This window comes from Amblyomma americanum, chromosome 1, assembly GCF_052857255.1.
Source record: "Amblyomma americanum isolate KBUSLIRL-KWMA chromosome 1, ASM5285725v1, whole genome shotgun sequence".
NCBI classification, from domain to species: domain Eukaryota; kingdom Metazoa; phylum Arthropoda; class Arachnida; order Ixodida; family Ixodidae; genus Amblyomma; species Amblyomma americanum.
The window spans coordinates 211,298,599-211,313,694 of record NC_135497.1 but is presented as its reverse complement, the minus strand read 5'-3'; the positions used below and the strand labels follow the sequence as shown (position 1 = coordinate 211,313,694).

General features: G+C 44.5%; 1 protein-coding gene across 2 annotated transcripts in view; it reads left to right on the top strand.

The window, feature by feature from the left end:
- The window catches only part of G9a (histone-lysine N-methyltransferase G9a), a 145,395-nt gene that overhangs the window by 107,745 nt on the left and 22,554 nt on the right, over positions 1-15,096 (top strand). For both annotated transcript variants that reach the window (XM_077648411.1, XM_077648410.1), the window contains exons 17-20: positions 4,269-4,413; positions 8,248-8,325; positions 10,069-10,184; positions 11,326-11,412. In XM_077648411.1, the coding sequence (XP_077504537.1) occupies positions 4,269-4,413; positions 8,248-8,325; positions 10,069-10,184; positions 11,326-11,412 (426 nt within the window). The remainder of the gene's footprint in view (positions 1-4,268; positions 4,414-8,247; positions 8,326-10,068; positions 10,185-11,325; positions 11,413-15,096) is intronic.

Sequence of the window (15,096 nt, the reverse complement as noted above, 5' to 3'; positions counted from 1 at the left end):
ACAGAAGAAAACGTTTAATAAAATTAGGTGTCTATAGTCCTTTAACTAGATCCTTGTTTTCCTGCCTGCATTTACCCCCTGTCCATAAATGAACTACCCCTGGCCATGTCCTTTTACTGGAAATTGTTCCTGATAACCAGACATGTTCTTTCTAATTTGATTTGATTCTTCGCCAATTTGTTCCTTGATATATCAGCTTACCTACCCCTCCCCCCTTCTTCTCTGTTGTTCTTCTGTTGCACTCTTCCCAGACATAGCCATGGATTAATGGTGAATCCTCAGATCCCTGAGATGTTTTGCACAGACAGTACACAAATCTTTCATTGTCCTTAACTGCTGTTCTGTTTCTAATCATTTCGCTGTCTTTCTACCCCCTTGCATGTTTATGAGCTCATCTTGGTGTTAAATTTCATTTTTATAGTCTTGTTCCTAGACCTCCTAGTGGCCATTTGGTTCGGCTCAGCCTCCAATATTACGCTTCCTTCTTCGCTCCCACCTACCCCAGCGCCCGCAGTCCCCATGGACCCCCTAGAAAAGCTACTGCATGGCCCGCCTGGCACCAGCCAATCTCTGCTCCCACCCTTCCACTGAAATGGATGCCATCTCGTCCAAACCCTATACTTCATAACACTTAGGAATTCGCAACATGGAGGCTCGTTACATCCAAGATTAACTGTATACCTAATGAGCAGAGTCTTGTTATGTCATGCTTTCCTAATACAGTAGGGACTTATTTGCTTTTGTTGGTTGCTAGATTTAAGAGGGCTTGAGTATTTGAACATGCCTTAAAATATTTTGACCCATCCTGCTTCCACTTGATGTACCCTTACTGCCATATCTCCTGTGCTCAAGCAGCATTTGTGTCCGCAGAATTTTTAAGTAAAAAATATGCATGTCAACCACTCTTCCAGAGAACTGACAGACGAAAATTTGAGATTTTGAGTCTGTTCATCACCCGACAGCTTGAAGTCTATTGTCATTGAATGTTTTATAGCGATGTGCGAATATTCGGAATTTCAAATAAGAATCGAATATGTTTGATATTCGGTTCGTATTCGTATTTGAAAATTGATATTGAAGAATTCTCGAATATTAGAAAATTTTCGAATATTTGCCAGCAGTCTTATTCCGGGCTGACTTTCATACATTCGACTAGAGTCACTAAATAAAGACTTAGAGTACCGTCACTGCAGCACGGCGGTAAGCAGGGGTGGCCATTTTGTTGTTTATCATGGTTGCCAGATTGCCGCTTCGGCGACCTCGCCGCTAACTTTGGCCCGGCCATTTTGTAAACAACGCTGTTAGCCACCCTGCGCTGCGGCGGGGATCGTAGCCGTACAGCATGGAGCCGCTCAGATGCAAACGGTACAGCTGTTGCCTTCAGTTTATGCTTTCGTCGTGCGGAGCTGAAATGCTGCGAGGCACAGAATCCCTGGTCACTGAGTCGGTCACCAGCAGCACTCGCAGCGTCGCAGCACTAGGACTACCACAGTTGCCCGACTGAAAACGCATAAGCCACAAAATGGCAGCCCCCATGAACCGTCCAAGTGTAAACAAATATCACGTGATGCAAACTGACCAATGATCGTGGCGGCGGCACAGAACAATAGGAGAAAAGAGTGCCGGTACTCTTAAGTCTTTATTTAGTGACTCTACATTCGACCATGGCAAAACTGCAATAGACGTTTTTAGCATACCGGAGACATGTACCTGTTTACCGGACCCCTCCTGCGCATGCGCACTGGCATTGTTGGGGTGAGGGGGAGCCACTGCGCGTGCGCAGCCGGCGTCCAGTAAACCGGTATACGTCTCCGGTATTACGTTTCCGGTATGCTAAAAACGTCTAATATCTGGGCAGATTATCCGACGGCCAAGTTTAAAGTGCCAGGAAAACAGTACAAATGCGTCCTCTTCGCTTTCTTCGCCGTTTATCATGTCAACCGATCGCAATGGGCTGCTGCTAGGCTTGACCTCGAGTGAAATTTCACAAGTGGGCTTTCCCACATTTGGGACCTGCTAACAAGATGGCAGACAACTCGCTTCAAAGAATCACAGCGAGAGAGTGCGCTGTTTTTTCTTTGATCCTTCCGTAATATGTTACCCACACGCATGTCATTCTTCCTGTCGCCTTCACACTCTCCAAGCAAGACCTCCGCCATCTCTTTTTGGCCGGCTATGATACGCGGGAAAGCCCAATTGCAGAACTTTGCATGAGGCTCCCTCAGGGCAAGCGATTGTGTAAATATCCCGCATTTTTGCATGGTGCATCGTGACCCGTGCACATCTTTAGTGGGCATAACAGCAGGTGTGGCAACGATGGGAGGGCTCCTCTCGCCAGTACACAAAATAACTTGTCTGCGTAGTTTCAGCTTCTGAGCTTCTCCGCTATCCCGCGGCGTCGGCAGCTGTTGGCCCGTGTGTTCACCCTGTAACCCCCACTGCCACTGCTGCGTCGCTGGTAATTGTTTTTCCTATTTAGAAGCACTCTCGGGCTCTTAGGTGCTTGTGCGATGGAGCTTCCTCGTAAGGCTTCACCACATTTTTGCATTTTTGGAAATTTTTTTTTACATGGGGTCGTGGGGCAATTTATCAATTGACCTTCAGATAACTTGGGCATTTCTTCCGGTACCTTGAACTCTGAATTTATGAGGTTTTACTAGCCATCATGTTAGTTATTTTTAGTTGCCATCATGTTATGGATTTCATTTTACATGACATTACAGGTTGCATACTGTTATGCTGTCTAATCAAGTAGTATACATTTCTGTGCACATCATGTTTTTTTATATAGTGCTGAGGCAGTCTGGTTTTGTTTATTTCAGTTGCAAAGAACATGCATAATTTAAAAAACCTAAGTGCTGCAGCATTTGCCTGTATATCATTTTCTGAAATATTTGTTTCATAGTGAACAGATATTAGATTCAATATTCGAAGCCATTTTTTTCTTCATATTCATATTCGAAAATTTCAGTATTTGCACACCCCTAATGCTTTCACTTGACTTATTCCTGTTCTGTTGGCCAATACGAATATTCGATTCTATCTGAATGTTTGGTATTCGAAATCTCAAAGTATTTGTCTCAAGTGAATAACATTTCCAAAACGCTTGCTTCATGTGGTCTGGGCTCAACATGCCTTCTGCGGAATGGCATCGCTGCACAGCCACGGAACAATGGAGTCGGAATTAAGACCAGAGTCCAGAGACATGTGCCAATTAAAGGCAATAAAACAGCGCAGCTTCCATGACTTCCACTAGTGCGCGGCTTGGCTGACTTTATAGTCAACAGCAGACCAAATTGCTAACAGTCCTGTAGTTTCAGATCTTAGCGCAATGCACGCTCCAGAGGTAACCGGAACTGGAAGTTCTGTCTTGCATCACCAATCGCTCGTCTGGGAAAGTGACCACCAGTGTGAGCGAGCTGGATATGTGGGGTGCAGTTCGAATTTTTGTTAGTGGAACTGATTGGAATGCACAAATTTAGTGGCAGTGCCATTTGCCATTTTGTGCGGGGCTGTCCAAAACTCGCCTTGGTTCAGACGCTGTGGGTGTACGAATGACGACTTCTTTTTTCATTTATTTTTTGATGCATGCCACTTTATGAGTTATGGTATGAATGGGCACCAGCACGATGTGTGTATTACCCGCTGCTTGGCCAAACCTGCCTGGGACCCCGCAAATAGGTCAGCGCCACACGTAGGTTGGCTCCCCCCATTTCGCATGGCTATTTTTGCAAAAAGGTTGACATGAATTAAGTGCTGCATCAGGTGACTAGTTTTGATGAGTGCAACAACGCTTCACTGCTTTTTTTTTTTTTTTTACATGGTTTTGAAAATGCATGTTGTACTGTTCAACCTCTTCTGTGTGCCAGAAGTATTCGGAATACTCGGTTTGAAATTATTTGAAGAAAATTACTATTTGTTTAGACCAAAAAACCACTTTTTGCTTACTGTTTTAGAGTATCGTTTGCCTTAATTGTGATAAAGTACAGCCATGTATTTATACTTTGTACCTGTTGTAGTAAAGTGCCTGTGGCATCTAAAATATTTTGCTGATGACCCATGCTGGTCAGTATGGCACGCAGTTCTCATTATGCTGCAAGTGTTGTACTTTTTCAGTATGCATGGTCTGGGTTATTGTAACTGAACTTGTAATGAACCTTTTCAGTGCCACTTACTTTTTTTAGTCTGTAAACTCAGGTTGGCTATTGCCCAGTTATGTTCTGTTGCAAAAGCATTTACAGTGGAGTGGTCTGGTTTGGTGGCTGCAGGGACATCAGCAAGGGCAAGGAGCCACATGCCATTTCCTGTGTCAATGGAGTGGATGATACGCCTGTCCCATCTGATTTTCTTTACCTTGTGGAGAACTGTCAGACAGCTGCTGTGCCTTTGGACCGCTCGATCACTGCTGTCCAGGTATGTAAATGTTCTCATGCCAATCTGGCAAAGGTTTGGTCAAGAAACTACGGTCTGTACAAACTACACTGCCAAGGAGACTGGTAAAAATTACCCTGCAGATGCATTTGTGATACGCTTCACTCTCTGGGACTCCACATGTTGGGCTGGCTATATGTGTTATTATTGGTGCCTTTGTACGTTATTGCAGATGGAGCAGTCTGATATTGTGAGCTAACAATTCTGAAAAATCGGACGTTTGTTTTCATTGCTACTGTTGGAGCAGTTTGGTATAGCAATTTAAAAATTCTTAGAACTTGCATCTATTTGTCTTCATTGTTACCATTGGAAGAGTCTGGTATTGCTAGTTAACAATTCTGAGAAATTGCATGTTTGTCTTTATTGTTACTGTTGGAGCAGTCTGGTATTGTGAGTTAACAATTCCAGGAAATCGCACATGTTTCTGTTCATTGTTACTGCTTGAACAGTCTGGTACTGCAAGTGAACAGCCCTAAGAAATCGCATGTTTGTCTTCGTTGCTACCGTTGGAGCAGTTTAGTATTGCAAGTTAACAATTCTGAGAACTTGCTCGTGTTCGTGTTCATTGTTATCATTGGAGCAGATTTGCATTGCGAGCTAACTGTTCTGAGAACTCACAAATGTTTGTTTTCATTATTATTGTTTCTACACTTCATCTGTCAGCATATATGTCTTCCTACGGCTTTGGAGCTAGCATATCTTTTCAAACCCAGATGCTAACATAGACTTTCCAATTCTGGATGAATACAGTCGAAGACCGAAAATTCGGACGCCTGATTTTTCGGACATGCTTGATTATTCAAATTTTTTCGTGTCACCGCAACATTGCCCATAGAGCCAATGTGTGAGAAAGAGCACCTGAAATTTTGGACGCACCGCAACTGACTGCTCGATTTTTCGGACCTCATTCGCACTCACCGCCGATACCCAAGCCACCATATAATGTGTAGAGTGGAACCTCATTACTTCAAACTGCAGGATAGATCGAAAACTTTATCAAATAATATGAAATTCAAGCTTAAAGGGGGCCCCTTGTGATACTGAAATTCTGTGCGAGTTGGCACATTGCGCCCGCGTGGTTTCGAATTCGTACTGTTCTTGAACATCTTCTGCCACACGAACTTTTTTAAAAAAAGTCAGAGTTTGCGGAACACATCTGTGCCGAGTCTTTCGTTTTGAATACGGAAAGGGGTAGCAGCGAAGCGCGTGGGAGGCATACGGCTTCACGGAGACGGCGAGCGCGGGAGGAAATGGTGGTGCATTTTAAATCGAGGTCAGCGCACCCGCGCCAAAATGCACCAACAGCCCTGACTTTTCTAATGTAAAACCGTAAATAAGTGGCATTTCGATGACAGGCAAGACTCCCCTCATTGTACGCAAGCCACCACAGAGTGCATATCGCCTAATACAATGATGATTTTGGCTCTAGTCGCTAGGCCTAATAACAGAGGCCAACGCCGACGGAGCGCTTGCTTCAGCCGTTTCTCGGTTCTTATTGTTTTGCCATCTTCGCGTTCTCGTTCAAGGCCCATCGTACTGCGGGCACAATACAGTTTCCGCAGCGGCGTGTTCGTTTTCCCGTTTAGACTTTGTCCCAACCCGTGCGTTCATCGGTGACATGCCGAGGGCAGGACAGCCAGGCCGAGCTCGTGAAAGCAGTCGCCACCAGTCATCTGTGCACGTGTCGCGCAGCGAAATTTAGTCATTAGGAGCTTTAGAATGAGTGCAACACAACTGACCTCTTCCTCCAGCATAATGGCTATAAGTTTGCGATTTTTTCGGTGAAATTTGATTTTCCGGACTGCCTGATTTTTCGGTCGTTTTCGAGGTCTCTAGAGGGTCCGAAAAATCGGTCGTCGACTGCATAACGCGACATTCGCGTTCAAGCCAATTACAGCGTAAGGGTCGGGGAAAGCAAGCAAATGCAAAACTACAGAAGCATTGGATTATTTTTGAGAAGCAGGACTTTAGAAACTTGCATGACATCCTTGCACACAGCTAAGCCTTAAACGCATTATGTTTTCTTTTACATTCCGAGAGGGTGCTGCACAGTTTGAAATTGCGTGAGAAGCCTGTAGTACAGCAGAACTTTAGTTACTTTTGTTTTCATGTTATTCAGTGGCAGTGTCGGCACATAAAGGCTGCCGTCTGGCCCCGCATGCCTCTCTGCACCAGTGTCAGCTGCTAGTTGAGTTGCAAGCTGGGCTAGTTGGTTAATGTGCATTGTAGACGAAACAGTACCGTGCTGACAGATGCAGAACTAAGAGAAGGAAATAAACAGGGCACATGTGAACCTAAATTAAATTGTATTATGAAGATGATGGAGCATGGATCATGGATGCAGTGAACGTGATAAAAAAACGTTCACAGAAGACAACACCCATAGTAACGTCGTCGTCACAGTTCACTTCGCTTCCAGAAATTACACCTTGCTGTCAACAAGTGATATGGATTGTTGGCTGCCACATTCACCGTTTCTTTTCATGATGATATGCTATTATTAACTTGCGTAATTTGTGCACTTTTTTTCCCCTAAAGTTAAGGTGTCAAAAAAGGGGTGCACAAATTATGCGGGGATTTCACGAACACATCCTAAAAAACTCTACAAAGTTTATAACGCACAATGTATGCGGTATAGTGTTGTGCCCGCAACACGCGCCCCTTTCTGGCCAAAAGAAAGTTTTCTCCAAATATAAAGGAACGGTATAGTGGCAAAGCCAGCAGTCAGAGGCAAATGAAGATATAAGGTGATAATTCGGCGTCCTCGCACGCGGCCCGGCTGAGTAGCGGTAAACAGAACAACCAACGGTGCAGTAGTTTTAAATTTTGGTGTCGGTGTGGCGAAAATATGAAACTTGCCGTATAGTTGTAATATCCCATCCCAAGACACGACCGAACAACCAAACACAAGCCGTCAGAGCCACCAAGAAAAGCGTAGCCGGCAGTCGAGTCACATGCATCAGCCAAACAAATAGCGGTGTTGGCTCTTCTATCAGCTGCCGATCCTCCCCGGAAGCGCTGCTGGCCATTCCGAGTGGCGATGCCGCTGGTGCCGCTGCTATTGTAACAGCGGCCTCTGACACCACCATGAACGTCCAGTGCACAGAAGATTCAAAAAGCCTTCCGAACAAACACACGGAATAGCCGAATGCTACTGGGTAGAGCCATAGGGTAGAACCTGCGTGCATGATGGTGCTCTAGCGCAGCGCAGTGCGTAAAATATGCGAGCAAAATGTTTTTTTTTGTAAACCCGGGTGATAAGTTAAGGGTGCGCAAATTATGCGCGCAAATACGATAATCCCTTCGGCAGCCTGAAATGCTGCCGAAAAGCATCTTCAGGCATGTTGAAAAGATACGTATGTATGGTTGGCTGCCACAACTTGGCAACAGTGTAAACATCAGGGTTGAAAACTGAGGAACCACCCTGTTTACACTGAAGCAAATGCTAGATTCGTGACAGCCGCTTTGCATGTTTGCTTTCACTTGATTGACACCCTTGGTGATGTGTATAAAAACCACGGTCCTGCCTCTACGAGATGCCCACACACCAGCAAAGATGACACGAGACCAGTCGTATGAAGGCATGCGGAAAAGTGAGCCGGTTCTAAAGGTAACCGTATCATAGATTCAGCCCCAGGTTCACCACTCAAGGAGATTACATTCTGATGTAATCTCCCCGATGGGGCGTTCAGATTATTTTTTGGATTTGCTTTCAAGACTTGAGTTGTGTTTGACTGCTGAGGGGTTAGGTACAATTCATTCCTGCATTTGAAGTCCTGTCTTCAGTACACGATTGTTTTTTTTTTTTTTTTGCAGAGTTGCAAGTGTCAGGATGATTGCTCATCACAGAATTGTGTGTGCTCCAACATCAGCTACCGGTGCTGGTATGATGAGGTGGGGCACTTTGTTTCTATTGCTAAAGTGCACTGGAAAATTTTCAGAGCCCTTTATTTTGTAAATTGCTCCTCCCTTGATTTCATGTTTGGCAAAATCTATTCGTTAACCGTTCTGCTGCCACTAGAAAACCAGGCGTGTCCCAAGTCATTGATTATTGTTTTCACACTGCTGCAGTCTTAGCCAGTGACATGTAGGGGGAAGCTGACATGCTAGAGCAAGAGATGCTATTTAGATCTGTATTAAAGGGGCTTTGAAAGGGGCTGTCAATAAAGTTTCAGTATGCCTAGGATGTTAATGGACGCCGCTTCAGAAATACCCTTCAGCAAGAATATTTTTAATGTGTTTTGTGGCAGCCGAGCTATATGTAGCCAAAATTTGAATTTCCACGTCCTCACGCTTTTTCCTCTCCTCGCGTCACTTTTTGCATGCTGAAATGTTAGCGCTGCTGAGACGCTTGGGGAGCGAAGTTGGCACGGCGAACCAATGATAGCAGTCAGCTGCTCACGTAACGAGCGCTACATGACGCGTTGCGTGTGGATTCCGGCGAAAACCTGGCACCACTGGTCACCGCGGGGCATAGAAGTGTCAGTTATTAAAAATGTATTGTAAATTACCGGCTCGCTTTAGAGGCCTTGTGCACAGCATGAACACTCAGTGCCCTGCACTGTACATAATGGAAGCATTTTATGGCCAACCTCGAACACCCTTTTCAGGGACCCTTTAAGACATGTCCACATTTGGACACTCAGCGTCAAGAGTGAACAAAATCCAGTGGCGCAGCTGATTCCGGTGAAAGCCCCAGCAATTAAAATGCGATCAGTGCGGAACTGATTTCTGGTTATGACCGCGGTGGCTCAGTGGTTATGGTGCTCGGCTGCTGGTCCGAAAGACGCGGGTTCGATTTCGGCCACGGTTGTCGAATTTCGATGGAGACGAAATTCTAGAGGCCCGTGTGCTGTGCGATGCCAGTGCGCGTTAAAGAACCCCAGGTGGTCGAAATGTCTGGAGCCCTTCACTATGGCGTCGCTCATAGCCTGAGTCACTTTGGGACGTTAAACACTCATAACCCCAATCGATTTCTGGCGATGAAAAAAACCGTTGCTTGTCGCTAGTCGATAGAAACATGAGGAGGAGTGTGTGTTCACCCTCTTGCTTTCAGCACCTTTTATATCTGCGAGTTTCGCTTTTGGTGCCAAATGTCCAATTGTGAACGTACCATTACACAGAAGGGACAAAAACGGCACCAATGAGTGACCTTGCCTTCAAAATATGGTTTGTAGTGTTTGTTGGGAAGCTGTGGATTTAGTGAAAGGATGGAACCAATCCATTCTAGTCTGTAGACTGTTGTAAACTGGTATAAGCATGACTGTTCCACCAGTTAACAGAGCAGTGGTGGGTGAGGCTATAAATTGATCGGAACGCCACTAAGTACTGAGTGAGTAGTCAGGTTTTGAAGCACCTTTTCTGATATTCAAGCAATTTTGATGGGTGTTCAAGCGATTATGTTATGGGAAGAAATGATTTCTTTCAGTACACAGTCGCTACTAGAGCTCCTTTAGAGCTCCAGCACAACAGTTTAAATTCTGTTCAATTAGAACTATGAATAGCGGAGATGAGCTCCGAAACGCCAAAGTAGGAAAGGCTGGGTGAATCATCGAGAGTGAAAGAGGGTAAAGTAAACAACCTTTATGTGTGGAAGGCTCGTGCTGTAGGCACCTCTGATTTTGTTGGTAATCGTAGGATGGGTGCCTTGTTCCGGAATTCAACACGGTGGATCCACCAATGCTGTTTGAGTGCAGCCGTGCATGTCTTTGCTGGAATGACTGTCGCAACCGAGTTGTCCAAAAAGGAACGACGTAAGTTCTCCGCCGTTGTTCTTTTGGCCTTGTATTGTTCTGTTGCTATTTGTTGTAGTTACTTCTTTTAATGTGAATGTACTTGTGTTATTGAGTAAGCCTGGATTTTCAGAAGCATGTTACCGAGGTTCGTGTGAATAAATTGGTTTTACTATATTATCTTTCTTATCTAATTATCTTTTACTTCTTTAATTTTCAAATAAATTATTCATCGGTATTGTGGCACTTGTGGATTGTGCATGCAGTGAAGTTCCTGCTTTCATTAAAATTTATAATTTTTAATAATTACAATGGAAATTGAATGCTGAATCTGAAATCCAGTGCCATGAGTTTTACTTTGTAGTCGTAAAAACACACACCGGAAGGAAAACGAGCTTATTTTGTTCTGTTTAGCTTTTACATATTGGGAAGTAATTGCATTTGATGTATAGCTAGTGAGTAACAGAGGTAAACAGCTTCGCCGGAAAAGGAGTGACTTAGTACACATCATTTTACTTGTTGATTATCTTGCAAAGATCTTGCCATGCATTGTTAGTATCAAATGCTCTCAAATGGCCTTTTTATCAGGTTTTTACAGGACTGTGCCAGAGTTAGATAGGAATCTCACTTCTTTAATTACATAATTTTTAATCTTGCCTAACGTCATTATGTAGCAGACTCAAGACAATTTTGAAAGGACCACATTAATGTGGTAAAAAAATTCAGCATCTAGAAGTGGTATGTGTAAGCATGGCCAGTGTGTCTGCATAACTTGCATCAAGACAAAAAACGAAATGGCATTGGAGTAAGATAACAATTGCAAAAGGAGAATTTATTGTGCCGTATATCAATAAAAATTGCCGAGTGATGGCATGATTGGTGGAGTCATAGCATTGGCATGACAATGTGAGCTCATATGGTTCCACTGGAAAATGGTGATTTTAGTTTTAGCGGTGATGTTAGTTTTTTCTTTTTAATTTTTTATTTCTCTCTCCTTTTCTCACAGTAACAATTTCACTGAGATCATTGTTTGTTTTTTGTTTTTTTCCATTGGGATCTGAGCAGTTTGAGGCTGTTGTGCTGGCAGGTGACCGACCATGTGCACGGCACCGAGGTATCACCGCATTAGATATCTACAGTCAGTTCTCACTTTCTCCTGCAGGTGCCATCTTCAGTTGTTTCGGACAGAGGGCAAGGGCTGGGGTGTGCGGACCTTGCAGGACATTCCCCGGGGTGCATTTGTATGCGAGTAAGTGTTTGCTTACGGAAATGTTCTTTGGAATGTGGCTAGTTTATCTAAAGACTATTCAGTAGTGCTTTTCTGATTCATTATTGTTTAACGAGTATTGGCACAAACTCGAGATATCTGAATGAATAGGCCTTTCCATATATTTTGATGCTCTCCGCAAGACAAAATAGTGAACTTAGCCTAGAATAGAATACACTTTCATGTGGAATTAGAGGCTCTTTGTTGGGTAAGCTTAAAAACACAGCACCTTGTGACATGGAGATCACTGTGCTGAAGCAGGTTTACTCAGCACGCAGTTTTATGCTTGCAAGCTTAGATGTTCAGCAAGAAAGAAGTGCTGGCACTAGGGTTGACCTGCCACATGCTTTGTGCTGCTCCGAGCTGCATGGTCTGATTTTCAGCTGGCAAGGTGCCACTGACCTAAATGAACCAGAACATGGCTACTGCTTATTCATGCACCGAGAACATGGGAGTAAGACCGAAAAATCCCTGGTTTCTTGCCAAGTCCTGCAAAGGAATGGCGGTGACATTCTGGCACTGTATGCTCTGCTCCTCACAGAGCAACACACTGCCAGAAGTCGTCCTTCCATTATATTCAAAGCTTACTGGCCACACGACATGCATAATAGGCTTACGGTAACTGAGGTGTTTTGATAAGTTTAGGCAGTCGATGCTACGAAAGTTCTTTCCTAACTGCAACACAGATTTTTCCTGGTTGGTTTTTGGCCAGCGTTATACATTTGCAGTCATACCTCGCTGCTGTGATGGCAGCGTCTTCTGTAACATTTGGCAGCTGAGCATGAGGATGCAGCATGATTTGAATTTAATTGAATTTATTTAAATTTAGACAAATACAGTTGTTTAGGTGAGGGCTAAAGGTCATGGGGTCACTCTGCATCCAGCCGGCCTTCCGCGCCAGCTACACGCAGGCGTTATTCGTACGTGACAAGTTTCCCCAACCCGTGGCGCAGAGTCGCAGCCACGGCAGGGCACGCTAGGAAATAGTTTATTATTTTAACACGAGGCAAAGTACACTGCGGAAGAATGTTCTATCAGTAAAGTAGATGTTCAGTAGCTCACCAAGTCGTTGATGTTGACCGGCGTTGGGTTCAGGGGCCGGCGGGCAGCGAAGGGGTTCCTCAATGTCAGTCAAATGTGGGCCAGCAGCGAGAGAGAGCATTCCCCGCCACCAGTTCCTCCTTGAAAACTAAACATTTTGACAGATTTGCCTGTCTGGTTGGGTTTGAAGACTTATAATAAAACCAAAAATTTTAACTTTAACCCAACGTTTCGAAGCCGACTCGGCTCCTTCATCAGGGGTGACTGAGGGCAGTAGCTAAGCGTCTTTAAGTATGGAGGGGAGGGGGGGTCAAGGAACGACAGCTGTGACGCGAAAGGCATGGAGGAGGGGGGTTTAGGCTGTTAGTCATGCTGGTGCACTGCAGGCAGGTGGTGAATGGCGACTTTTTTTCGTTGAGTTGAAGAGCGAAGTCGGAAGTCCCCTCGGACATTGCCTCCCTAGGAGCAAATCGTTGCCGACATGCTCAGGCTTGCAGCCCTTTCCGCAGTAGGCAGCCCGCTGCTGTGATGTCACGTCAGTGTTGGGGCGGAAATGTGCAGAGTCGCAGGGGTGCCTTCTCTCCACATTCCTGGCAGCGCGCGCTCGTGGAAGTCACGATTGCCGCTGGCGTGGAGGACGAGGAGGGATAGCGGTGACATAACGGTGACAAGGTGACATAACGAGTTCACCTGACTGGGCCCTAGACACCATGTGTTCATACAGCCACAGTTTGGACAGAATACAAACACAATATGAAAGGCACAATGCAGCAAAATAATACAGAAAGACTGCAAGCTTTCTCATACAGCAATAACCCTTAGTGCAAATCAAACTAATTAAAATGTGAATAACCACAAATTAAATCCTGGGTTTCTACCCGCCTTCTTGCTACTGTCATGGCATCATCTCCTGCAACATTCAAGAATGCAGAGTGAAATCCTAGCTGCAGTGTCCACGCTTCGAAGTAGGCAGAGAGGGTGCCAGTGTTCTGTGCGATCCATTGTGGCTCCATTGTGTCGCCGCGTTCTCTCCCTTCCCCTCCCTCCACCCCCTTCCTCACGGCATGCTTGATGTGTCAGACAGTTACTGTGCCTTTCCTCACTTCCCAAATCGCAGCTGTTGTCACGCAAACGCACACGTGTCCACTGGGTTTCCTCACCAATAATAGCTACCGCTGTAAAGGTTTGAGCTAAGCAAAACCGCGGTTCGAATTAAGTGACTTTAAATTACATTGAAAACACAGGGTACCAAATGAAATTTTGGAAGTATTTCTGAAATAACCAAAAGTACTAATTATTCATGTTTGATTTATTGCAAGTCTACGATATATTGCACTGCAGGAGCAGTACAATGAGTAATGACGGTGTGTGTGAAGCATGTAATGTGGTTCTGCAGTTCTCACTGTAGCAGTCTAACCTCGTTATTACAAAACGGTTTTATCAAAATAATGGATATGACGAAGGAATGATTTCCCTTGGGAGCTCGTTCAACACAGGCTATAACAAAGTTACAGCTATAACGAAGTAATCGCCAGGCCCCTTCAACTTCGTTATAACGTGATTCAATTTTAGTATCATTTTTTGTCTCTCCAACTTTGTTTTCATGGTTTTCATAAGTTCTGGTGAATTTTGTTTAGGACTTTTTCGAGGTTTTAATGTGTTTGATATGGAAGGCCTCCAGATATAAGGTGTATTCTTCACTGGTTCCTTGCTGTACAGACATGGCCAGATTTAATACAGAGCACATTTCAGCAATAAAACTCTCCTTATGCATTACATGAAGAAAATTAAGAAGTGTTTGATACTTATGCTTGTAATTACCACTTGTGCACTTTGCAAAATATAGCAAACTTGCCTTATATCCTCTACACAACCAGAGAGAAGAGTTGTAGTGCCAAAGCATGCTCCGTATTATTCTGGCTGCTACTGTACAGTGCCCACAAAAGTTTTCAGAACACAGAAATTTCCAGAAGGCTTAACTGTTTTGCACTTCCCTGCTCAACCTGCACAATGCACACATCAGTGGCTGGCTGCACCTCAAGGCAGCATCAAAAATCAGCTTTTTCATGCGTTCCGAAAACTTTTGTGGGCACTTGTACATGCATATTGTTTTGGTTGCCGCTCTTGAAGATGTAGTACCGATTGCCTTTGTGGCCTGAAATACACTGGACCAGTTTATAACTCAACTTCAAAAAATCTCATCAGGTTCCACCCTTTGTTCCTCAGTTGTGCATTGTCGAATGCAGAGGTGAGGAAGCAAGTGTGGTAAACTTGTGTCACATATTGCAAACAATTGCTGGTAGTCATAGCAAATGAAATTACCATCTCATGTGAAAAGAACGATCTGACTGCAAATAACCTGTAATATATAGCTACACGTAAAAAAACTACCATATAAACGCGTGTACGAGCCGCACGCTGTTTTCCCGAAGGAAATATTTAAAAAAATCCATGTATGCACGTGCACAGGAGCTTCCCTGTGCCGCCCACTGATTGCGCACTGGGCCGCGGGTCATCATCAACTTTTTCCTCTTCTGTGGGTTCCGCTATTCATATTGGCATCAGTATTACCAGCTACAGCCTTTTGTGGCTGTTAAAGGCACGGGAGTTGTGGTAGCATGGTAG